The 26,723-nt window shown below is 41.1% G+C and overlaps 1 protein-coding gene across 6 annotated transcripts in view; it reads right to left on the minus strand.

Annotated features, from left to right (window-relative positions):
• Positions 1–299: 299 nt before the first annotated feature.
• The window catches only part of LOC117538066 (alpha-1,6-mannosylglycoprotein 6-beta-N-acetylglucosaminyltransferase B-like), a 126,707-nt gene continuing 100,283 nt past the window's right edge, over positions 300–26,723 (minus strand). For 3 of the 6 annotated variants that reach the window (XM_034203593.1, XM_034203592.1, XM_034203589.1), the window contains 10 exons: positions 20,393–20,524; positions 13,401–13,534; positions 12,411–12,541; positions 11,592–11,597; positions 8,417–8,572; positions 8,071–8,217; positions 7,458–7,574; positions 4,741–4,815; positions 3,248–3,531; positions 300–1,319 (listed from right to left, as the gene is read on the minus strand). In XM_034203593.1, the coding sequence (XP_034059484.1) occupies positions 1,121–1,319; positions 3,248–3,531; positions 4,741–4,815; positions 7,458–7,574; positions 8,071–8,217; positions 8,417–8,572; positions 11,592–11,597; positions 12,411–12,541; positions 13,401–13,534; positions 20,393–20,524 (1,381 nt within the window). In that variant the 3' untranslated portion in view covers positions 300–1,120. Of the gene's footprint in view, positions 1,320–3,247; positions 3,532–4,740; positions 4,816–7,457; positions 7,575–8,070; positions 8,218–8,416; positions 8,576–11,591; positions 11,598–12,410; positions 12,542–13,400; positions 13,535–20,392; positions 20,525–26,723 lie in introns of all 6 variants that reach the window. The other 3 variants (XM_034203591.1, XM_034203588.1, XM_034203590.1) reach the window with 2 other exon arrangements.

Genomic DNA, 26,723 nt, shown 5'->3' on the forward strand with positions numbered 1-26,723 from the left:
TTTCCGCAATGCCACCAGATAGCCTGCTAAGAAAAACATTTAAAATCTTGAAAAGTAGTTCATACATCTGATTTGTTCCTCTGCCCCCTGTCCCTTGCTTTCTCACTTCTTATTGACAGCTTCAGCATGTGCAGGCTGTCCCCTCCATTTGAAAATAATAATTAAATCAAATATCTCTACCTACAGTTGGGTTAATGGAAATGGAGATTAATATGAATGGAGGATTCAGATTGGTGGGGGAGCATTAATAGAGGAACAACACCATGCAGCAATATAAAAAACCCAGTTCAACACTTTGATCTGTTCTTATTTTTTTATTTTATGATATTCCTTCCACCTTGAAGCCCAAAGGACTCTTTAACAATCTCATTGAGAGCTCTTAAGGCTTATTTATTGAAAAATAATCGTGTACCCTTTATTTTTGTCCTCTGTCCTCCTCGTCCTTTTTCTTTTGCGACAGGAGATGATTGCATTGACCGATGTTGGCTCGGACTTGGGGTTCAGTCTGATAAATTACTCTGTCCATCATTGGAGGATGGGAGGAAAAGCGAGGGAGATAACCCGGTTCTCCATCATCCTTTGTCCACGTGCAGAGAGGAGATTGGATATTGACCCGAGGGTTGGCTTCTCCAGTCCAAGATATTTGAAGACTCTGTCATAGAATGGCACTAAAATCCCTACACTGCATTTCTCTGCACACACACACGCTTCTTCAAGTGCATATTTGTTTATCATATTACCGGTCAACTTCATGTAAAAACTGGACCTGTAGTCGGGAGGAATGTTCGTTGGCATGGCGAATGGTAACCAGGCCTTGACCCCTGGTTGTTATGACACCAGGTATAATGGGAGCCCTGTTCCATGAAATCTTGCTGCCTTTTCTATCTCCAGCCAGTTAACAGCTGTTATAACAACTACAGTCATCCAAAATCCTCACTTACAACATGGTGGCTATTCGGGTCTACCTTTAGCTTTTCAATTCCATGCATGCCTGTTCCTCATTATCCCACATTTACTGTTTCATTGTCACAGCTCTACACCTGTTCTGGCCTGTGGGTGCCTTCCCTTTCACACCCCCTGTGTCTTATTCTTTTGTGTCTGTCCTTCACCTGTCCTGTCATTATAGACAGTCTCTGCACAGCGCCACCTGACCGCGACGGAAGTCCCTGCAGGGGCAAAGACGTCTGTATTTGGGGGAATATCCTGCACAGCTGAAGAGGAGGGGTTCCCGCTGGAGGCCGCACTCCCGCCGCAACACCGAGAAGGCTGGGAGGATGTGGTTGACCTCGGAGTCCACCACATCACACTGCACCTCCAACCTGAGCGGGGGAACAGAGGAGTCTGTATACATCTTTGAAAACAGTTCACTGGGTCTAATGACAATGAATGTTCTGGCTTGTTCTTAGAATTTAGAAAATGTGAGGGATAAAAGTTTTTCTTATTTGAGACAAGAAACAGGAAAGCGGAACTGGCAACACCTCAAAAGAAATGGAAGAATCAGACAGGAAGAGGAGAAATGTCATCACTTTCATCTCACTACAGATGCCGATTCAAAAGAGAAAGACAATATTTAGGAGAGAATTGACAATGTGTTTAGAAAAAAACTGCAAGGCAGGTGTGATATGTCAGTGTGAGAAAGATAACTTGTGTCAGAGAACAGACCTCAGCAACAAGGAGGAGTAACAGAACAAAAACAAAAGGAGAGAGGCACTGTAAAAAGAGACAGGCAGAAAATAAGTAAACACGAAAGATACTTGGAAGATGAAACGAACAAAGAAGGAGAGCCACATCTGAAGCAGTCAGTAGAAACATGTTTGGAGGAGAGACTGAAACTCCAGCAGGCTTTCTCTCAGAAAAACTTTAGTTTTGGTTCAACTGCCTCGAGCTGGTACAGTAAACTAAATAAACACCTTGTGAGATTCAGCCGCCCCTGTTCAAAGTGTCAACTATTATAAGAGAAGTTATCCATCCAGAAAAACAGAGTAGGCTTGGACTTTATTACTTTGTGTGGATGAAGAGTAAGCACCAGGAGTTTTTAAACACAGATATGTTGTTCTTTTGAGAACACTTGTGATGAGATGACATGCGATAATAATAATTGTGTGCGCAGAAGTCCAAAGACTGTGAGTGAGGAGATGTTACTGCATCAAATAGTATCAGGCATGATGTATTTTAGGGCCTGTGTCTAAATTGTGTCTGAAATCAAGCTCCTTTTTTCATTGTTTGCAATGAGGAGAGAGTGCATGCTGCTGCTTAACACAGCGTCTCTTTAAAAAACATACAGCGCTTTTATTTGAAAATCTCTCAGTGCTGTTGCATTTCTGCCAGAACGTGCAAGCAAGGACACGGGTCACATTGAACACATCTCTGTTTTGCCTCAGATATCTCTCTCAGGGTTAGTTGGTGTGTGGTGTAACAATCCTAAAATTAAATGCAGTGTCAATTAAAGAGTCAGTGATTGTAATGTTATGTCAAAAGTCTTTTTTTCCCTTGTTTCATGTCTTGAGCAATTGTCTTTTTTGATGTTGCGAATGGAATATAAATCTACTTGTTGGGACTAAAGGCACGGACACACCAGGCCGATTATCGGCGTCGGAGGACGTGAGGCCGACGATGAGCGTCGACACGCCCTACTCAGATTGGTGTGTCCCGCACCATCGGGTCTTTTCAGCCGGGCCGATGCCTTTTCGGCCCGGGCAGTCGGCCAAAGGCAGTCGGCAAAATAAATCACTCTGATTGGCTGTTCAGCTAGCGAATCAGTGCATGAGAAGCGAAACGGAAGTGAGGGACGCAAACAAACTATTAATAAGGCAAATCTGAGATTTCATTTAACTCCAGCTCTCGACACAGGTTCGGGAAAGCCCCATGAGTTTCTCGCTGTAGAGTGAAAATGGAACGCACACGCTATTTGTTGTTTGTTTATATCACGCAGCCTGTTCTTCTTCTCTCGGTTATCACGCAGTCTGTCTTCCGGTTGTTGCCTCTTTTGAATGACGAATACACACTATCGCCCCCTTCTGGTAAGGAGAGTTATTGCCACTCACGCATGCGCAGTTCATACGTGCTTATTGGCTGTCGGCTGAAGTCTTTGCGGTGTGTTCCAGTGTGACACATGGCCAAAACGCAGAGACGCGAGGCGACGCAACAGTCGGGGTCCGTCTGTGTCAGTTCTTTGTTGTCAGATTGGTGTGTCCGGGCCTTAAAGTCTCTACCAAAATTAGGTTGGATGGACTTCAGCCTGACTTACCTGCGCAGGGCCTCCTTGTTGTTGATGAAGCGGAAGTGAGCGGGCTCACAGATGAACCCCTCTGAACGGCACGTCTCTACACAGGACTGGCCCTCCTGAGACACGAGTAGCCGGAGGGAGCTGAGAGGGGGCCAGGCAGCGGGCGCCGTCACGTTGGAGGCCCAGCCGAGCGCTGTGGAGTTGGGCAGGGGCACAAACAGAGGTCCTGGGACCCTGCTGCCACCAGCAGACCCCGGTCTGGAGAGGTTGGTTGGAACAAAGGGAGGCTCGAGGGAACAGAAGTCCTGGAGGTGACAAACATTTTAACTTTAGTTAACGCAATTATGTTATTGTCAATCCAAAGTTGAGTTTTTAGTGGACCTGCCCAATTTAGAATATTTTGGGCTGTATGTGAGCCATCACTAAAACACCAAAAGAGGGCAAATGGTATTAAAAAGATGCACTTTAAAAGATGTCCACGTTTTAACTAATTTAGACTTTTGAAAAGCTATGTCTAAATTCTTAACTTATGAATTGTTGCATGAAGCAAGTACTGCAGATTTTGTCCCCATCACCTAGATTGAAAGCTCTTTAGGGATTTCTTTACTGCCAGTATTAATAAAAGGACAGTAACAAAAGAGTTTGTCTGGTTTCAGTTGCCATATTCATACCAAGCTGTTGTGACAATTGGAATAAAGTTTAACTCCTGTCAACTTATATGACAGCCAGTGCAAGTTCACTGAGCCACTGTCACTTCATAGGCGATGCCTGCACTGTGTTAACATGAACATTTTACCACAATACATATTTAATTTGTGAACAACATAAAAGCAAGGAAAGGGAAGGTATATTTAAACCCCCTTCAACAAAGGGCCAATTCAAAGAGTTCTACTGTACTGTTATCCAGCCTTAGCTACTAAAGCATGCCACCAATCAGTATTACTAATCAATAATTATGTGCTGACAAATACATTTTCATTAATGCGGTAAAAGTATGCGTAATATAAACAAAAAAAAGGTTAATTGCTGAATGTAATTTAGCTTGGCTCTCCTGTGTTTTGACATTATGAATGCTGAAATAGCAGTTTCCAAACCGGCTGCCAGTCGAGCAGACTAAGTTTGTTGAGAGGCACCCTGCTGTTTGTCTGACATCTAGTGTGGGATTATTAAAAAGTATTTCCTTCATCCCAGTCCTCCATCATCATCATCATTATGCTCACTCTTATGCTCTTTCTCCTTACTCATCCCTCCTCATTAGTGTCAGGAGATCTTCAGCTTTAGAGCTGCAGAGCAGATATGTGGTTTGAAATGAGAGTTAGCATGTAGATGAATCACAACACACACACTGGATGTTGAATGCACACAGTGATGAAATATTGAGCGGAGTGGGGAGTTGGTGAAATGAGTGTGTGTATGAGAGAGAGGGAGGACGACGGTAAAAGAGAGAATCTCTGAATGTGTGTGTTTCATTCAGCGCATTGTGTGTGTTTTACTTGATGTGGACAGAGCCTCACCTGATGCTGAATGTAGGCATGTACTCTCTCCAGCATCCCCTCACACGTGTACTCATAAGGCAGATACGGCTCAACCTGAAAATGGCACACAAGCACATTATTATTTCCATATTCTGCATATATCAAAATGTACTTCTTGCTGCTGCCACTTCATTGTTCATACTAATTGCAATAAATCGTCTCTTCTCCTTGTTGATTTCAGCAGATGAATGTTTCCATTGTCAGAATTCTGCGAGGCCTAATCACAGTGTGTCACTGCTTGGAAATTCATTAGGCTGTATTTGCATACCAATAGATCATCCCCTGCTGTGATGTGCCAGTTGTATAACTAAGCGCCATTTTTGATTGGCCTAATTAGAGATGAGCTTTGTATATACATAATATATATTCTTTTATGTTTCTGGCTGATACCAGTTCAATAAACACTGACAAACTGACTGCAACTATACTGGATGAATATAAAATGGGTCCAACCAGTGCTTGGATGATTACAAATTGAATTAGCTAAAAAACACTGGTTTATATAGTTGATATCCTGATTGGAAATCAGCCACACATGAAAATGTCAATTAAATCATGATTGACTTGAAAGGAGTTGTTACGAAAGTGTTACAAATTGAAAATACTTCACCCTAATTCAAAATACCTGCCTCTGTAAATGATACATGACTCTCTAAATTGCATTTGCAAACAGAAATCAAAGCAGCCTGATGTTTATCCATGTGTGAAATCAGACATGGCCCATTTCAACTGAAAATCCTTGAGAAGCAAGTATGGTATGATGCAATTTAAAAAAGTTACGAGCATTGCAAATCCGATCAAAGCCTTATATCAATCTACTTTGTGAGCTGACGCAACATTTAAACACGTGCACAGGAGGGACACAAACACAAGCAGAACAGATATCTATTTTAACAGAGTTCCTCCTTTTCTTTTCTATCACTTCTCTTGACTTTACAGGAACGGACATTTAATTAGCTTGTGAAAGACAGAAATGTTTCCAAAGCTAAAGAAATGTCTGTTTTCTCATACCATGTGGTCTACGTCTTTTCAATGCAAACACCAATTAAAATACAGCATGAAATCTTAGGTTGTAATTTGGCCAAATATATGTAAAGTACTCCAAATGAAAAAAAGACTGAAGGACAGAAACAGAGGCGGAAAGGAGGGAGGAAAGGGGATTACAAAAACAAGGGTTGAGAAAGAAGGAAGAAAGTGATGAAGGACGGATTTATTGGAACATGAGGACTTGTCAGCCAGCCAGAGATTGCTTTGTCCTGCATGACTGAACGTGATCCTCTACCACACACACACACACACACGCACACACACACACGCACACACACACACACACACACACACACACACACACACACACACACACACACACACACACACACACACACACACACACACACACACACACACACACACACACACACACACACACACACACACACACACACACACACACACACACACACACACACACACACACACACACACACACACCACAGTAACGGTTGGTAAGGCTCTGTGGGCTGATATGCCTGATTTGTGCAACTACATTGTCTCTCCAATTGTGCTTAGGGTTTGCATTTTGGTATATGCAGGAACAATATGATCTGACTGTGTCTCTGTGTGTGTGTGTGTGTGTGTGTGTGTGTGTGTGTGTGTGTGTATGTGTGCTGGGGCATTGTGCCTCCAGTGAAGGGTGAAGGGGTCTATCAGCTCCCTCTCAGTGGTCTGACAGTGCAGACGGAGACAGAGCAGTCAGCCGAGGCTGCTGAACTGTATCTTGTTCAACAACACAGACAAGACGTTCGGTGCAGTATCACTGCGTGGGCGAAGTGCCTGAGGCAATGCTTGCTATGCAATTAAAGCCATGTAAAGAACAGTGATCCTCTGCTTAATCTCTCATTCTAAATGTCAATTTCATTCACTTGTGCACCTGAAATCTATTATAAACATGCTTAGTTTTTAGATATAAAAGGATAAGTCTGTGTGTTCCAAACCGAACAGAAAAGGCATTTAGTCTCGGCGTCAAACTCCCTCTTTCTCTGTCTGTATGTTCATCTCTCCCTCTGTTCTTTTCCCATGTTATCCCACTTTATTGTGCATTCCGGAAAGATTACATCTGCCCAGTTAAATCTCTGTCTCACTCTTGCTAGTTCCTACTATCCTTATACTCTCTGTCTGCACACATCTCCTTGTGTTGAAGTTCAGCAATATCAGACTGCTATCTACATCCTGGTCACCCGGAAAGTTACACTGTGGCAAAGTATCAAAGTTTAAAAAATGCTTTATCAAACAACAAAACACATAGAAAACAGAACAAACATGTATGTACATTTAATCTCTAAGATTCATAATCGTGACTCAGATATAAAAAAAAAGAAGGTTTTTATAGTTTAACTTCACTTTTCATGCCAAAGTGTTTCCCATCAGGGACCAGATTGATTAGATCCCAGCTAGCCCCAGTATTCATGTTAAAATCAACTATGATTTAATGGGGAATCAGTGCATTACATCTCTTCACATTCACAAAGTAGACGACTGCCTAGATCAAAGGAGAAGCTGAATCCATAGGAAAGGCTTTTCAGTTTTAATTTCATGTCAGTGCCTGATGGCTTCGCTGCACCAGAGAGATGAAAGCGCTGGCATACAACACACACGTCTTGTTTTCTACGCCTGTGAATTACACTCGGTAAGAGTACCTGGGTCCTCATGATTTCCCTGATGGCAGAGTCGAACTCCAGCGAGTTGTTGTAGTCCACCGTCATGACGTGAGGTCTGCCGATGTACTGCTCTGCATACGGGTGCTGCGAGGACACCTACAAAACACAACAAGAGTATATTGCTTATACGTAACCTTCCCTTTCAGATAGAGGGTGCCCTCTTTATAATGTATCTTTTATTGCTCACTAAATGTATTAAATACAAATCTCAATGATCATTTTACAAATTGAAAAATATATATATTTTATATGAGTGTAGTTTGATACATTTAGAGCAGCGCTAACATATTAACTTATCATGGTCACATCTTGAAGAAGTTCTTCTCAGGGCTATAAAGAATACACTGGGCCAGAGAAATATACAGTACTGCAAAAATGCCTCCAAAGCTGTGTGCACAGTCATTGGGATCGCCATGTTCCACTTATCAAGCGCTAACATGTGCCGTCTGCACACAGCTTTTGCCAGTTCTTTTAAGAGTTTCACTGATTAACAAAGCTACTTGGCAACTTGGCTGGTAGTTAAAGCTGCAGTGGGCCAACATCTTCTCATCAGTGAGTAACAGTGGGGGAGTGATGAATATAATGAGCTTACCTCTCTAGATGTGGGCTTGCCTCTGAAAAACTCATGGTTGAGCGAGCTGTGAGGCGGCGTGAACTTGGGCTGCAGGAAGATGCAACCATTGGCTATTGCTTCAAGAGGGGCCGGGCCTTCGTAGGGGAAACCAAAGCCAATGAAGAGCTGGAAGAACAATCAGGAATGTTATTTTTGTAAAAACGTAATTCCCTTTAACATGTTTTTAGATCAGCATTGTAATGCGTTATGTGTGTAAATCACTCTCTGGATAAATGTGAGTGTATAGTAAAAGACAACATTGAAAATTGAAGCTGCAGAAAGTGACAGCAGAGAGATGTTGGTCTTATTTTCTTCGGTGCCTTGCCTTGGCCTTGCGCAGCAGTTGCTGCAGCTCGTGCTGGGGCAGCAGGCCGTGATTCTTCACAAAGGCCGGGACCTCCGGAGGTCTCTGGGTCTCATAGTACACTGTGCCGTGGACCTCCATGTAATTGTGGAGAATCTGCAGGAAACCATCTTTACCCTGCTGGGAGAGGAGGGGAGAAATACGGGTTTGTGAGCTCGAGGGTGAAGGGTGAAGAGAGGAGGTTGTATGGAGAACAATATTTTGGTATTGTACCATGTTTGCACAGTACAATGCAGTACAGAGTATCCATGTTTGTCTATAATTCCTTCACCTCCTGCAAATTGAGGCAACAGTCAAATCTCTCTTTCATGCCAAAAAAAGCGCATAAGAATACAATTGTGGCCTTACAGTTTCTCTCGATTGCTAACACACTAAAATGATACATAAAGCACAATTATTTTAACTGACACTCAAAGAGCAAAACATCGGCTCAAATCTCCAAAAACGTTTTCAGCTTTTCACACAATTTGCAAATCAACATGGCACTTTTTGCAAACCACTGCACACGTGTCTCCACGTAAGACACAGGAATCTGACATAAAGTCACGTGTTAGCTGGTTTTAAAACACTGATATTCAAAATGCCTCACACATGGACCAATAATCAAGAAACACGTTCCACCTGACCAAACACCTGATGGCATAATTGTTGGCGCATCAATCAGGATGTTAGCACTATAAAAGACCACAGGTGAGTACTTTCTTACAGTAACAATGGAAGAAAGTTGCAAGAGGAAGAGGAAGAGCTGGGCTGAGAGGGAGAGGAGGAGGAGGAGGAGGAGGAGGAGGAGGAGGAGGAGGAGGAGGAGGAGGAGGAGGAGGAGGAGGAGGAGGAGGAGGAGAGGAGGAAGAGGAAGAGGTGGGTGAGGAAGAGGTGGGTGAGAGTGAGAGTGGGAAGAATGAGAGGTAGAGGTAGAGGTGGAGGGAGAGGACGTGGACAAAGAAGAATACTCTCTAATGAAATGAAATGTTATCAACCATGGTTTGACGATGAGAGAGGCTGGACAGGGTTCAGCCTAATCTAAGCTGATTTACTGTTGCCTCTGTAATTCGGACACTTAGACTTGAAAACAGGTTAGTTACCAGTTTGTAGCTCTGCATAATTCATGATATATCAGTGCTTATATCTGTTGTGTGAAACGTATTGACTTCATTACTGTAATTGAATTGTTGGCATGTTGCATACTATAACTGTACAACAATCCTGCACAATGTACTGTGGTAAACTCACTTTTATGCAACACAGACACTGACCAACCACTATATCTTTGTTGTTTATCTGAAGGACTGAGGAAAAAGAGGTGGAAGGCTAAGGATGGGTTTTGGCAAACAATGCATCACACTTAGAGAGATCCGAAGCATAGTAGCTATGTGCTGAGATCATATATACAGTCTATGGCTGAGATGCTGCACAATGTTGTTTTTGAATAAAATATGATTTTGTTCAACAACTCATTTGTATTTCTTCATTAACTGTATTTCTGTAAACTCAAGCAATCTTTCTCTGCAGAACCCTCTCTGTACAGAGCACAGCCCATAACAGATGAAAGTGCTTTAGAGTATGCTCAGCAGTGTGTAGCTGGGTGGTCAAACCATCTAGTGTTATGAATGAAGTGTTATATTTGGTGCAAAAGTTTGCATTTGGAAAGTGTTTATGTAGTTTTGAGTGCAGTTCTTCATTTAGCAGGAGAAATTAGGGGTTTTGCACTTTGGGTGTGTGGTTTTGTGAATTGTGTTTAGTGTTCTGAGAAACTGAGCAATTAAAAAAAAAAACGTGTGTTAGCAATCGAGAAAAACTGTAATGGCTGCTGTGAATTGTAAATACACACTCGAATGATCCTGAATGATGTCTTATCCCTGAACCACTCCTACTATTATTTTTTCTCAATGTTTTTGATTCATAAGAGACGTATCGGATACACATTATATAGTTATACCCAACATATTCTATTAGCTAGTGAAAGGTCTCCTGCACGTGGGTTACAATTGACCGAGATGCAACATTTTGTTTAAAAGCCTTGGTATTAAATATATATATATAATCAATTTGTGTAATCAACAGCCTATTTAAAAATGTTCAATAAACTCCACTCAACAGATTGATATTTCATTTAGCAAGGCTTGTGTATTATTCATAAAAATGTGTGAGAGGAGAACCAGAGAGGCACACTGTCAAAGTCAAGGTTGAACATGATGATTTGAGAATAAACACGAACAGCATCAGTTAACAAACCGAACTGAATCATGTGAATGCAGCGTAACCCTGGGCCACAGTATTGACTGGGCTGTCTGCTGTTGAGCAGCTTACTATATCTCTGTACCATGGTGTTGCCCCCCCGCAGCAGTAATTGGAGGCTGTAGCGGTCGATAGCTTCCTCTGTGAGGATTTTCCCAGCCAATTAGGAGATTAGCTCAAGCGCTAAGTGCAGCAGACAACATGAATTCAAAGAAGGAGAAACATGGGTGTGGAAGAGTGCAGACTCCAGAGCCATCTCTCTCTCTCTCTCTCTCTCTCTCTTTTTTTTTCTCGATGTAGATAAAAGGAAACTGGACATCAATCAATCAATAAATCAATCAATCAATCAATCGGCAGAGTATGTCAGAAGAGTGCTTACTGTAAGTCTGCCTGCCAAACTTGTAGCTCTTTCATGCCACACTATGTTGTTTACAAAGTAGTACAGGCAGATTGACCACCCAAGATTAATTTAGGAAACAATGGGTCCATGATTCCAGACAAAGGTAGACAACATCTTATTTGTAACCAATCAGGAACAATGTTCTGAAATAATAGCTATAAACACGGAGGCTTCCATTTCATTTTTCTTTAGCTATGAATCCATTAGTTATGAATTCAATGCCTTGCATTTTGTGCTTGAGAAGAAGGAAGAAATAAGGAAGAGAAAATGCTGTATTCGCCAGATATATTCTGTTACAACCTACAACAGGAAACTTACATCCCTCATATGAAAGGCTTCCTTCTGACGAATAAGATGATGAAAAGAAAATTATGTTGTACTAAAACTCTTGAAGAGAGAATGATGTCCAGTTGAGTTTTCCTTGACATTCTGACAGTGAGTGACTTGTTTCTTTTGAATTGTCCTCAAGAGGAATATGTGGTGAAAGCACGAGTCTCTTACCTGAAGCTAATGAGCATCCATCCAGTTTCAGCACAAAAGAAAAGGAGACAGACAGAATGAAAGAAAGAAAGAAAGAGAATGTAAAATAAAATAAGATGAAAACATTTGCTTAAGAATATAACAATAGAGAAAACAAAGAAGATAGAGGAGCCATACATTATCTAATACTTTAAATGTTATGCCTTTTCCCCAGGCTTTTGTAGATCAAGTTATTCTACTTTCATAACCCCATCCCCCCAATCCTGTCTCTGTTCTTCTCTTTCACTATACTGTGAATAAATCCAGAAAATCGTACAGAGTACTGGCGGCGAACAACTTCAACATAATCATTTCAACAATGGAAGCACAATTATGCCGCCTTACAATATGCAGATGAACAAGCAGCATCTTTTGAGAGTAAAATTGTCAATTAAAGCTGTACAATTGTGTATATAGAGCAGCATGAAGCTGAGCTGTAATGGTGCAAACAGCGGCGGGGGGGGGGGGGGGGCGGTGCTAAATGCTGCCATTGGATTTTTCTGTTATCACTGCAGTCTATTGTGGGGAGTATTGTGTGTGAGTGAGTATGCTCAATGTAGAAAGAGACTGCTGCTGTTTGAGACATTCAGAAATATGTTAAAACGTTTCCATATATGTTAATGTTTTTTTTTAATGCATAAAGTATGTGTAAAACAACAATATGTGCATAAGTGTACATTTTCCAACATAAAATTACAATGTGTGATTTGTGTGTTCTGTTTATACACTGTTGCCCTCCAGGAAATTCATTTTCTTTATACATGGACTAATTTACATTAAACAGAGCTTTGTCGTCGGTACCTTCCACATGCTGGCCTCCTTCCCGTACACTACGGCCATGTTGTTGACTTTGTTCTGCTGGATGCTCTTCTTCTCCGTCTCGTTCAGCTCCTCCGAAACGAAGCCCATGAATGAGTTGTCTGGTGTGTGTGCTGAATGTGTGTATGTGTGTGAGAGCAGCAAGGCAGGATAGCAGTAGGAAGAGACAAAAGAGAGGAAGAAAAGTGTAATTGTTAGAGAGAGACAGTGAGGAAAGAGAGAAAAGCTCAATACATCCTTGTTTGCTTCAGTTCGATGACTAAGTCAGTGATTATCGACACTGTAAGCGTTATAAATATGGATTGTCATAAAGCCAGCTGCTGGTGGCTATATGAGGCTGAGATGGTTTGGCAGCACTAAGGTGTACTGAAATGATTCACTGACTTTCACTTTACATTATCATAATCAACTACAGCCATGAATGCAAAGCTTTTTAGAGCATCCTCACAATCTGGCATTCCTTTTGTTTGCTGTGTGCATTTTTATAGTTTGAATAAAAGCTTCTGCTGCACACTCACAAGAAGAAGCGTTAAGAAAGGGTGAGTGAGGGGTAATTGCTTAGTCCGTATGAAACGTGGGCATCTACAGGGGGATGACATATTGACTTGGCTGTTGTCGAGTCGTGAATATGAGAGCAGAAGAGAGTTAGGTAGTAATCGTTTCAGTCAGTGGCAGTGAGGAGTCAGACAACAACCAGGGCTTTGAAAACCGCAGATCAGATATATTGTGTAGCATGAAGCGGAAAAAGAAAAATAAACGTGCTAAAGAACAGATTCAGATTGAAGCTGTGGCGTTGCTGAAAATAGCTGCGTAAGAGACATTACTCCAAATTAATGTGAACATGCAGGCAGACCTGTCAAAGAAAGTGAAAACACTGTCAAACCTAATGACAGATCTGTATCTCTGTGTGTATGACAGTTCAGAGTTTTAACTTTCACGTTTTGAAGTACAACCAGGACGATTGGTTCTTACGGAACATGGTCATGTACTGCCTGGCGTTGAGGTTCCAGTAGCCCCAGTTGGTCCGGTAGCCGTGCAGCGTGGCGTACTCCTCATGATTATAGGCTGGCTCCGTCCCAAACGTGTCAATAACTCGGATATGACATCTGTAAAGACCACAAAACAAAACGTTAATATTTTCATGTGAATAATCATATGTAACAGAGTTATACTTACACATAATAATCTAACACAAGCAAAATATCACCAGTAATAAGCATTCAAAATGTCCTTTTATTTGCTTACAAATACATTGTAAAGTGCTAAAGTAAGATAGATAAAGTGATGCCAAAATATCATCAGATTTTTGCTGTTTATTTTGTATTGATATATATAGTATGAAAACCACATAAATAAAATTGATGTTTCTTCATCATGTGTACTTATATTTATATGATATATATTCTATTTACTCATTTCATGGTAAGTATTTGGGCCCTTTATCACTGTCTCGCTTTTCATGAAATGTGTTAATGCAATTTTAATAAAAAATCACAGCATGATAATTTATTTACTGAGCTTAGTGACCTTAGACAATTCTGAGCCCTGCGTCACTAAATGCTCCTGCCAGGTTACCGCAGATTATGCGCACAAGCTAAAAGCAATATGCAGGACAAACCTTGCACTTTCAACTGAGTAAATCTGGCCCAGTGCGGTATAAGTCGTTTATTTCCCAACTTTGACAACAGCCTTAATGACAGAAAACTAACAGCACAAAATATTAGCAATGTGTTTCAAACAATAACACAAAAAGATTACACATCTCTGCTAAGTGCAGTGTGGGAGGTTAGAAAAGAGAATGACAAGAATAAAAAAACATAGCCTTTGAGGTTTAGAGGTGGGAGTTGTGATAGGACACTGATAAGGGCTTACAGGTGAACACTTAGCAGCACAACACTAAAGCACTTAGGCTTTGCATCACACACACACACACACACACACACACACACACACACACACACACACACACACACACACACACACACACACACACACACACACACACACACACACACACACACACACACACACACACACACACACACACACACACACACACACACACACACACACACGCTCAATGCCCTTGTCTGTAACAGTGAGTGTGTTCAATCAAGCCAGTCTGATAGCTCAGTGGATTAACAGGAGCTAAAGGTGGCCGAGTCAATGATATATTTTCTACAGTACAATACTGTTGTGACTCGACAGTTATGTTAGGTCAAGTTATGTTTTTTACTCTAGTCTTGTGTTTTGATCTTGTCACTTCCTGTTTTTATTTTGAAAGTAATCCTTCCCTCTCATTCCAGATCCCACATTTCCTGCCCTTTGTGTGTTTCCCGCCCTTGGGATTGCTTGGCCCTGCCCTGATAGTTTTCACCTGTGCCCATCCTCCTCATCTATAAATAGCCCTTGTGTTTCTTTGTCCCATGTCAGTTCATTATGTTTCATGTCGTGAGAACCTGGGCATTTGACTCCTGGAAACTTTACTTTGAGAAATATACCTTTTCTCAAGTGAGTTTTGTTTTGAAGTACGACTTAGTTTTTGTTATTTAACTACTTTCTATTTTTGGACAACTGTCTCCGAGTCCTGCTTTTGGGTCCTGTGTCCTGTGTCTCAGTTCATAACAAATACACTATAGTGCTTAGATTTTGATTTGAGTTATAATCTGACAGCTATATAACAAAGCGTTGTCATTTCCTTGCTGTATCATAGCTTCACTGGAAATGTGTGGATGAGATGTCATGTTTTCTGCATTTACAGTATGGCACTTTTCCCCTCGAATGAGCAACGTCATCTTAACAGTGCTTCTTGCTAGAACTACTCTGCTAATGCATTGCCAATCTTGTGTCTTACCCACTTACAAACAAGATCAACATTACCTGCTCTCTAACCTTCAATATTGACAATTTCCTAGTAAAAGCAATCAGCTTTTCATTCAGGCATTCTGCACATAAATACAGGGGTCTCTGGGAGATAGTTAATATATTTTTCAGGTGATGGTTCTAATGAGGCTTTAATGTAGAAAACAACTTCCAATCTTGTTTACACTTTAAAGATATGTATATTAAAGACTGCAGAATCAAAGAGGCCAACCAATAGATTGACAGTAATATATATATCAGAAAAGAGATTATAAAAATGGGCCAATCTGCAGGACAGTCACAAGCATGCACTTATCTATGAAGCCTTGTTTAAAGGCACTAAGGATGATATTCTGTGAAAATGTTGCTGTGTCGTTGTCTACTTGAAAGGGTCAAAGAAAGCTGACGATGAATAATTAATAACAGATGTTAGTCTCACTTGTCTCTGCCCTGTCTCAAACCTGCACTATCACATATCGTCGGCTCAAAAATGGTGAAATGTTTCTGCCCACAGATAAGAGATCCCCGAAGTGAGGGGGAAAAAGACGGAGAGGAGGAAGAGGGTATAAGCGGAGGAGTAGCTGAGCTGAATATCTATCTGAAGATCAGAGTGTGAGGCTAATCTGAGTTAAACGTCTGCTCAGCAAGGCTCAGTCCTCCGGGGTGAAGGGAATATGGCACGCTGGTGTTTTGTCACCCACAGCTTCAGCTTCAGCTTTAGGGGAGTTAGACTAAACAAGAGCTGACTGGACAACAACAGACACTTACATTTTAAACAGTTTTTTAAACTATGCTTTACTCGGCTCAATGAGCAGGTAGCCTTTCAATCAATAGTTCTTTTTCTAGACAATCCCTGTCAGCGCAGCCTTCTTAAGATGCCCACATCAATATGCTACACCTACAAAGCAGTAGTGTAAGATGCAAGATATTCCTTTACTCCTGAGAGAAAGCTTTTTACTGCAGAGTTATGATTGATGGTGCCTCTGTCTCCCCCTCTTACATTTCCGCATGATAAAGGTAAGACCATTACACAGACTTTTTATACAAACAATTCCACTGCTATGCCCTCTTCCTGACACCCCTAATGTTTCTTGTCTGGATAACATGGAAGATGAAGTTAAGTTTCAAATGTTTGGATTTTATTTGGTTATTGTGTAATGTAATGAAGATACATAAATGGTCCTTTGTATGTACTTTATAATGCATATATAATAAATGTGAATTATTCCATAGAGTTTATATAATATTACATGTATGCAGTAGTATCAATATGCTAATGTTTTTATACATACACTGTTGACATAAATGATAAGTGTTCTTTATTTAAACTTGTTAATAGTTTGTTAAAGGGTGTTGTTAGTACTTTAATATTTGTGTGTATTTGTTTTGAGATACTAATAATTTGGTAATTTGACCAGCTTGAGTGGAATAATGCTCTAACTCCTGAACAATTGGATCAAACTATCGCCACAGTACTTCATCGTTGAATTCACAATTGTTGCAGCATTTCATATACATTCTGTGTTGATCTGTGTAGATGAGCGTTAACTGTTGTACCATCTCTGTGTCTCTCATTCTTAGAGTAAATTATTGTTGCATAGGGCAGCAAACCAAGCCCCAAGACATCAGTACCTGTGTTGTAGAGAATCTCACTTGGGAGAACTAATCCTAGCCAATAAAAGAAAAAAAATTGAGCAAGATGACAACTCTCCCATAATCAAAACAAACAACCAACTACTTAAAAAAGGAAAGGCTTAAAATGTGTATCGCCAAGGAGTCAGCAGTCTATTCGTTTGTCTTCATCGTTATTTTTGTCTATTGTTTTCAGGCCCCTGCCCCTCTCCGAACTGCCTCTATGAAAGCAGTAAATTCAGTAAACAGAGGAAATTAAACAACAAAGATATAGTGGTTGGTCAGTGTCTGTGTTGCATAAAGGTACGTTTACCACAGTACATTGTGCAGGATTGTTGTACAGTTATAGTATGCAACATGCCAACAATTCAATTAGAGTAATTAAGTAAATACGTTTCACACAACAGATATAAGCACCACTGATATATCATGAGTTATGCAGAGCTACAAACTGGTAACTAACCTGTTTTCAAGTCTAAGTGTCCGGATTACAGAGGCAACAGTAAACCGGCTTAGATTAGGCTGAACCCTGTCCAGCCTCTCTCATCGTCAAACCATGGTTGATAACATTTCATTTCATTAGAGAGTATTCTTCCTCCTCCTCTCCTCTTCCTCTTCCTCTTGCTTCCATGTTGGCTTATGGTTGCTGTAAGAAAGTACTCACCTGTGGTCTTTTCATAGTGCTAACATCCTGATTGATGAGCCAACAATTATGCTATCAGGTGTTTGGTCAGGTGGAACGTGTTTCTTGGTCATTGGTCCATGTGTGAGGCATTTTGAATATCAGTGTTTTAAACCAGCTAACACGTGACTTTATGTCAGATTCCTGTGTCTTACGTGGAGACACGTGTGCAGTGGTTTGCAAAAAGTGCCATGTTGATTTGCAAATTGTGTGAAAAGCTGAAAACGTGTTTAGAGTTTTGGAGATTTGAGCCCGATGTTTTGCTCTTTGTTAAAATAATTGTGCTTTATGTAGAATTTTAGTGTGTTAGCAATCGAGAAAAACTGTAAGACAATCTCCTATCAGCATCTTTAACAGCAGCACACTTGCAACCCTCACACTCACACAACCAGCACAACACACTGGACAGAGCAGCATCGAGTTGTCCATGCATAATAAATGAATGTGGATATCGGTGGGAACATAAAACTAAAGTAATTAAAGGAAGCTGAAGGGCCCCAAAGCTCAGAGCACTTGATTAATGATGCCTTTCAGCACACAGGGCTCAAGAAGACTGGCCTAACCTGATGAGGCGAGAGAGAGAGAGAGAGAGAGAGAGAGAGAGAGAGAGAGAGAGAGAGAGAGAGAGAGAGAGAGAGAGAGAGAGAGAGAGAGAGAGGAGAGGGGGGGAGCACGAGTTGATTAGATATGTCATTGTCCTAAACCTCAGGGGATGGGATAGTGGAATCGTTGGGTAAAGATAAATGGATGGAAAGCATTGGCACGAGTTCCTGTTAAAATAAACGCTACAACGTGGGGAAATCTAAAAAAAAGTGTTGTTTTACAGTAGAGCAATACAAACACAAGTGTATATCGTACGTCATACACCTGATTGTAAATACAAGTACATCTGCACCTGACCAAATAATCGAATATCCTGTGCATTTTTCTCAATACATTTAAAATCACTGAAGCACATCCTCTGTAAACCTCGTTCCGTCCCTACTGCTGAAATATTCAGATTATTCACTCACTGCGAGCTTCGTGGGCGAACAAAAGAGCGTCTCTCGCAAACACTAAAAGTCACATTCTGTTAGGGAAAGCAGAAATCAAGACTCTGCATGGTAATGCCGGAGTGGTAGGACTGCTGACATCAGCAAGCAATTAGGTGCAGACTGCTGGCGGACTGGCACCTTGTCTGTGGGAACTGTATCTGTGTGTGTGGTGTGTGTGTGTGTGTGTGTGTGTGTGTGTGTGTGTGTGTGTGTGTGTGTGAGTGAGAGAGAGACAAATCATGAGGAGGAAAGACACAGCAAAACAGGTTGTGTGTTGAGAAAATAGCTCTCCAGCCCACCCGTAATTCATTTCTCTCTCTCATAATTGGATTTTAAAAATACATGGAGCGGTCCTTTACATGTGGTGTCAGATTGACTGTTTTTTTGTTCCATTTCTCTTTTTATGATCTTTATTTTCTTTGTTGATGTCTTCTCTCCACACACTCTCACAGTTTTATCTCTTCCTCTCCTCATTTTACTCTCATATGGCTTCTGTTCTTTTATCTTTCAATGTTGCTTCTTTATGCTGGGAGCAAGAAGAAGAAGAAGTGCACAATGTCAATTGCTGAAACCACACACAGGGGTAGACAGAGATACCAATTTGCTGGACCAGTAAAGATGAGAGAGGGGCAAAGGGGGGTGTCTGCTCTTTTAAAAAAAGGGCTGCAGAGGACATGGCTCAGACTGGACTTTCAATCGTATGTGTTTCTGAGGCAACAAAATGGAATACCTCTCAAGATAATATGAAGGTGTATATTTGTGCTTTGCAGGGTTGTGCAGCTAATATCTTGATTTCTTATTATTTTTAACACACTATGACACTTTCAATTCTGTTTGGGGTAATACTTTACTGTTTTGTTGCCCCTGTCTCATGACTGTCGTGACCTATTTCTCAAGTTGTTCCATCTTTGTAGCAATGCCAAAAGCCATTAAGCACACTTTTGTAATAGCATAATACAACTTCTCAGACTGTTTCTTTCTCCCTAATCTTTTTTTCTTTCTCACCAGGCAGATGTCTCCTGTTTTTTTTTGTCTCCCTGTCTCTTATTCTTTCTGTGTTTAATCGCCACCCTGCTGCGGACAGTGAGCATACAAAACATCAGCAATGATAAGCTGCCGAAACTCAGTTTGATTAGAGAACGATCCTCAAACCAACTAATGTGCATGTGTCCCAATGTGCATGAATGTTAAGTTGTATATTTCTCATATGCCTACAAACTCGTGCTACTTGTGATAATTATATTGTTCCTGATGTGAAGAGTAATCGTGAATGACAGGAGGTGCGGTGCCAGTTTGTGCCGTTCCATTACATCAAAACATGCAAAATCATGTTTGACATATTGTGCATTTTGAGGTCTTTACTGGAAGGAGATGACATACACATATATGTACGCAGAAGTGTGTTAGTGCGTTAGTGCGACACATAGAGTGTGTGAATTTAAGCTGAATGAGTTACAGATATTTAGACGCCTTGTTACCAGCAATAGTTAATCCATAAACACATCCAATAAATGTACACACACACACACACACACACACACACACACACACACACACACACACACACACACACACACACACACACACACACACACACACACACACACACACACACACACACACACACACACACACACACACACACACACACACACACACACACACACACACACACACACACACACACACACACACACACACACAGTGAGATACTTGAATTCACACACACACAAAAACAATGCACATCCACTAACTTGTGTTTCTTGAGTGACAGCCCCATGTGTTGCTTCATCTGCTGCATGCCGTGGTAGTCGGTGTAGATGAGGTCAAAGGGCAGCGGGCCAGTGAGTGGGCAACTGCCTCGGCCTGGAGGCACACCGAGGAACCTGCAACACACACAAATAAAGTACAGAGTTTAGACAAGCGGAGAAAAAAGAGCAAGGTTTACTCCAAAAATACTCTCCAGCATATGGACTGCACTTCAGAGCATCCAAACATTCATTATAGACTTGGACAAAAAACAAATGAAAAACAATGAAAAGGAGAAGGGGAACACACAGCAGCTTGGAGTCAAAAGCATTCATCAACATTTTAAATGGAGAGGCTGAGTTTTTTCTTGTTAAATAAACTAAAAAAGGAAAGGTTTAACTTTATATCTCTGTTTATTATTCCCCCTCTACCACTGGAAGGATAGGACGTTTATTTTGGTTTCATTCGTGATTTTTCTATCAGTTCTGATTTTTTTTTCTTAGCAAGGTGATATATTTTGTATTATGTTTTTACATAATACTGGAAGTAACACGAGTACACTACTAGTCTTTTATTTCAGCCCTGGGCATCAGCCACAACTATGATAAAGAGTAGCAGAGTTCAGTTGAGCACACTGCAGATAATAAGCAAGGGAGGAAGCCTACAGTCCCCATTATCATCATGTAGTTATTAGGTAAAGGCCACCTTTGCTTTACTGTACTATAGATCATTATTATAACAAGGTCTCAGCAATAAATCTGTAAGGTCTAATGTGCAAGGGTTTTCTGGGAAGTTGAGATGTACGTAGTGATAAAATACTCATTGTGCTGCATATTTACGAGCTATAATAACTCAGCAATGAGCCTGTTCTTTCTTTCAGGTGCTCTCATACTTTGAAAAATATTGAGTGGGCTATGTTTTAGATGTACTTTTGTGTATACAATTCTACAGTGGGTTGACAATATTCTGATTATCTTTTGCAGCCAATTGCTTTCCAGCATTTTTTTGTGAGTCATCCTATACAGTACAAAACACTGACTTTCAGCATAAGCATTATCTAACCAAAATACAATGGCAGGCATGACATTTTGTATATTCAACTGGAGAAGAGATAGTGCAGATTTTCCATTTCCCATCAGCAGAAGAACTGAGAGATTATCACGAGCAGTTATAGCTGAGAGAGAAACAGCTCCAGATACAGAGAATACATAATAAAACATAAAACATAATCATCAGACATTCCTGTTTGAATGACAGTTCATTTCTAAGTGCAGACAACACAGCAGTGAGGTGTAATAAGAGGAAAAGTGGACAATACATTTTTCGCATAACCAGAAGAAAAATTGTTTAGAATATATGCCGCCCGGATGAAATAATAATAATGAATAATTCCTTACATTTATTATAGCGCTTTTCCAGATGCTCAAAGCGCTTTTTACAAATACACATTACACATATCATACATGCAATGGTCACTGTGGACAATACCCATAGGAGCAAGTTCAGGTGAAGTGTCTTGCCCAAGGACACAACGGCTTTACAGACGCAGCAGCGGCGGCGGGTTTCACCCCTTGATCTGATGATCATTTCACAGCGCACTGCGCCACACCGTCCATCTTCACGCCTCGAAGTCATCGAGGCGCTTTTACAAGTACACATTAGTATCATACATGTACTGTGGACATTACCCACAGGAGCAAATCCGGGTGAAGTGTCTTGCCCAAGGACACAACGGCCTGACGCAGTGGCGGCAGGAGCGGGTTTCGAACTGGAGTTCCCCAGCACCCCCCTTGATCTGATGATCAGATGCACAGACCACTGCGCCACCCGTCACAAATAAAAGCCCCTAACCCTGTAATGCTCGAGCGTCAAGCAACAGAGCAAAAACCCCAACCTAAATTAGACAAACAGACTGCAAATATGGCAGCATTATGCCATATCTACCTTCATACTGAACAGCCTCAGGTGGAATATAAAAATGAACTGTTGTAGTCACACTTGATACAGACCACCAGCATGCCATTAAGTGACTGCATGAAGTAACCCGACAAGGTGATGTGAAATAATGGAATACCCATCGCTGTTTACATCTCTGCTTGCTTTGGGAAAACGTTTCTTGTATCAGAGTCACAAATCTAATTCCCTGGAGTTAAGATACAAAAAATAAATAGTGTTTTCACTGAAAGTTAAATTGAAAGTGTGTTTGTTGATCAGATATAATCATGTGTGTAATGCTGAGTTCAATCGAGGTCAAGCTGGGGAGGCCTTTAGCAAAAATATAATTCAAACAAACTGGATGAAAAGAGCTGAACGCATAATGACCTGGCTGAAATAAACCAGCAGCAACAACAGGTGGTGAATGGAGAGAGAGAAAGACAGAGATAACTAAAACTGATGTGATGGTGTCTGTGTGTGTGCACTTATATATTCAAAAGCAGGCCATTGGATCTCACAACAGAGCAGATATACATCAAACACACACAGAGGCATACAGTTAAGCACATCACACACACACACACACACACACACACACACACACACACACACACACACACACACACACACACACACACACACACACACACACACTTGATGTACTGTGTCCAGTTTCACATCCTTGTTTGACTCAGTTTCAACGTATTGATCGACTGAGGGCCTCTCTGTTACCGTGCCGACATACCTGCTATTGGATATCTGACCTGTGAGTGGTCTTCTCGCTCTTACTTAGCTCTTATTTCTGTGACAGTTGAGGCCAAAGGCTAATGGAAACTGTAAAGCAATTCTTACCCCTGGTGAGTTTCATCCTGCTATGATAGTTTTACATTGGAGTCCTTATGGCTGCCCTGCTTGTCTAAAGGGTCGTTGGATTGAGCTGCTCTGCAGACAGCTGCTAACCACAACAACACAGCAGTAAACACACCATTTAAATTGTGGTAGTACTGTAAGCCTACAACTGCAGAGTCTTTTTTGTATACATATGAGCTTTTTAGCAGAGCCTTGGTAGCTGAGTGGTTACATGCTAGATAAAAACATTGGCCGTAAGATCGTCAAAAGGATAGGTTTCTATTTTCTTTTCTAATGTGGTATAAATGTAAGTGATGGGGGGCATACACAATGTATCTTGTTCTTGTGAGCCTATCTTATAAGTATATTCTCTGAAAAGTTTCCAACTTCCACGCCTCTGACATTTCAAACCACAGCGGTTTATAAATTCCCAACTGTAATGTAGCCTGCATCCAAGCATTATACAAGGTAGCTGACATTTGTGGTTCAAAGCCCCGTAACACATTATGAAATAGCATGATGGGATTTCAAGTGTGCACTCTGCCTGGAGTGCAGTGCCCCTTATTTGTCTAGTTTCCATTAGCGATACCATGCCTCTGTCCTCTTAGATAATGGAGAACTCCCATAGTTAAAGAGTCCATTCCATAAGGACCAATCACATTTTAGAGATGATAAGTGAAAGCAAGCTTCCGACAGTATTATTTGCTACAGAGGTTTTATATGAAAAATATGCCTTAGGTCCAACACCAGACCCAAGGAAGGTACACTGACGACACACAAAACTGACTTTTCTTTCTTTCAAATTTATTTATTTATTATAGAGCACTGAAGAAAAACACTTTTTCAGGTGCTTAAGAGATGTCACATCGTGGCCTGCTTTTTTGCACAATCATTTTCTACTGAAATATCTATGTGCTAGACTATTTCCTTTAAACTGAAAGCTAAAGGTCAAAGATGAACTCTGTGAAAATAAATAGAGAGGGAGTGAGGGACACTAAAGATAGAAGTATAAAAAGGAAGAAAAGTTCTAAGAAGAGAATAATGTACACCCTCTACACCTTGACCTCACATACTTCTTAATAACAAAACACCTTCAGTCGCATTTGTACATCAATGTAAGCTCAATGTATTCAATGAACATACTGTAGTCTCATTATTTTTGTATTTAACACTGTTTTAATTGTAATGTTTTCTGCTATTTAGGTCACAAAGATTTTTTTGACACCTTTTGCATAACGGAGATACCGAATTATTAGGAATATAATAATATAACAGATTTCCATATCAAGGGTTGTAGTGTCATAACAGAAAGATTTTGCTTGTTTTAACGACCACATCATATTCTGTCTTAAAAACAGCTTTGGTAATGTGACAAACAGGGTTTTTTGACTATGTTAATGCATTGATTTATCAGCAGCCTTGACAATGCTACAGTTTAACTCAATATTAGACACATACAGTAGGTCAGACATATTGTCAGCTTATCAATGCCCCAAGACTGAAACAAATCCAATAAGGAGAAGATGTAGAGCTTCGGGTTGGCTTTGTTACATCAATACCAGGCTGAATTAATTTTTCATACTAAATTAAATTAATATATATCCCCATGAATGCTTTGTATCACTAACATATACACTCAGCATTATTATGAAAGCTATCAGAAAAATCTGTAATTCACAATAGGCGCATTCACACTGCGGTACTTTTCCCACAAAGGTTCATGTGAACTTAGTTCATGTGAACTCTTTAGTTCGCATGAACTAAGTACAGATCGCGTTCACACTGGAAAAAGTCCCTGAGGGTGGATTAGGCAAATGAAGCCACTGACGTCACTTGTTCTTCTTCTGCTTTGGGTTTACTGGCAGGCCGCAAACCACTTCACGGCGTATACTGCCGCCCAAAGTCCCCGGCCGGAAGTCCCCGGAGTTAGGGACTGGCTTCAGTAGAAGCTGCTGGGGCTGCTTCTCAGGTCGACTATTTTCATTTCCTCGCTCCTCGGTCCTCGGTCTCACCGGAAGTTGATTTGCCTGCGCCATCTTGAGTACCGTCCCATGGCTCTTATTTCTGCCGGAGGACCGAGGATCGAGGAGCGATCATGGAGGAGCGATAACCGAGGAACCACCAGACCATCCTCCGATGAAATCCTCAGATACTCACCCCGCCCCCTTACTGTGTATCGCTCACTGATTGGACGAGGCAGTGCACTGATCTGATGCTTCTTGACATGAGAGCAGAGTGAAGAAAATACATGAACCTCACGGGAGTCACTCCTCAGTTTATACCGTGTTTTGTTTCAATTCATGTATCATTTAGTTACAAATATGTGATATATCTGAACAACAAAGTGGTCAAAAATCATTTAATTCATTTTTTGGAAACATTTTCATGATCGCTTTTTTCGTTTTACATTTTCATTTATTGTCATTTCCATTCAGTCAGTCATTAAGTGCTATTGAAATGTTAATTTACTACATATCCAAACAAACAAACAAAGTGTGCAATCCAATGAATGTTAATCTAACTGGGTTTTGATAGATAACATATCTATTTTTCTTCTCTCAATTATTTTATTTATATTGTGCACTCTAATCAACATTAATAAAACTATTGTTCGTTTATAAATTTTAAGAATGGCGTTTATTTTTTTTGAGAATTAGTTCTTATTTTATTTTATTTATTGGGGTCTACAATTGGGGTCTGGGGCCGGAGAATCGGAGCAGCGGGAGCGGTACTGCAGTCGCTTTACCGCACCGTTGTGACGAAAAGGGAGCTGAGCCAGAAGGCAAAGCTCTATGTCTACCGGGCCATTTTCGTTCCTACCCTCACCTATGGTCATGAAGGATGGGTCATGACCGAAAGAACGAGATCGCGGATACAAGCGGCCGAGATGGGTTTTCTCCGCAGGGTGGCTGGTGTCTCCCTTAGGGATAAGGTGAGAAGTTCGGTCATCAGGGAGGGACTCGGAGTTGAGCCGCTCCTCCTTCGCGTCGAAAGGAGCCAGTTGAGGTGGTTCGGGCACCTAGTTAGGATGCCACCTGGGCGCCTCCCTAGGGAGGTGTTCCAGGCACGTCCAGCTGGGAAGAGACCAAGGGGTAGACCTAAGACCAGGTGGAGGGATTATATCTCTTCGCTGGCCTGGGAGCGCCTTGGGATCCCCCAGTCAGAGCTGGTTGATGTCGCCAGGGAAAAGAAAGTTTGGGGCTCTCTGCTGGAACTGCTACCCCCGCGACCCGACCACGGATAAGCGGAAGAAGATGGATGGATGGATACTTAAAATGCTTAATCGAAGAACTGAACATTCAGTAGGCAAGAATCAAATACAGTTTCAGTTAAATGCCTACAGGACAGCATTAAGCACAATATAACATCAGGACATATATATTTAGTTGGATTTTAGCTCAACTTTAGGCCACACAGATGATATAGAGTCATCGCCCCATTGTGCGCACACACATTATACTGTACATATCATAACTTACTGTGAATGCATTAATGCTGACACACAGAAAATACCATACTATGAGGCTCAAAATAACAAACATACACAAACCT

Source organism: Gymnodraco acuticeps, unplaced genomic scaffold (genome assembly GCF_902827175.1).
Source record: "Gymnodraco acuticeps unplaced genomic scaffold, fGymAcu1.1, whole genome shotgun sequence".
Classification (NCBI taxonomy): Eukaryota; Metazoa; Chordata; class Actinopteri; order Perciformes; family Bathydraconidae; genus Gymnodraco; species Gymnodraco acuticeps.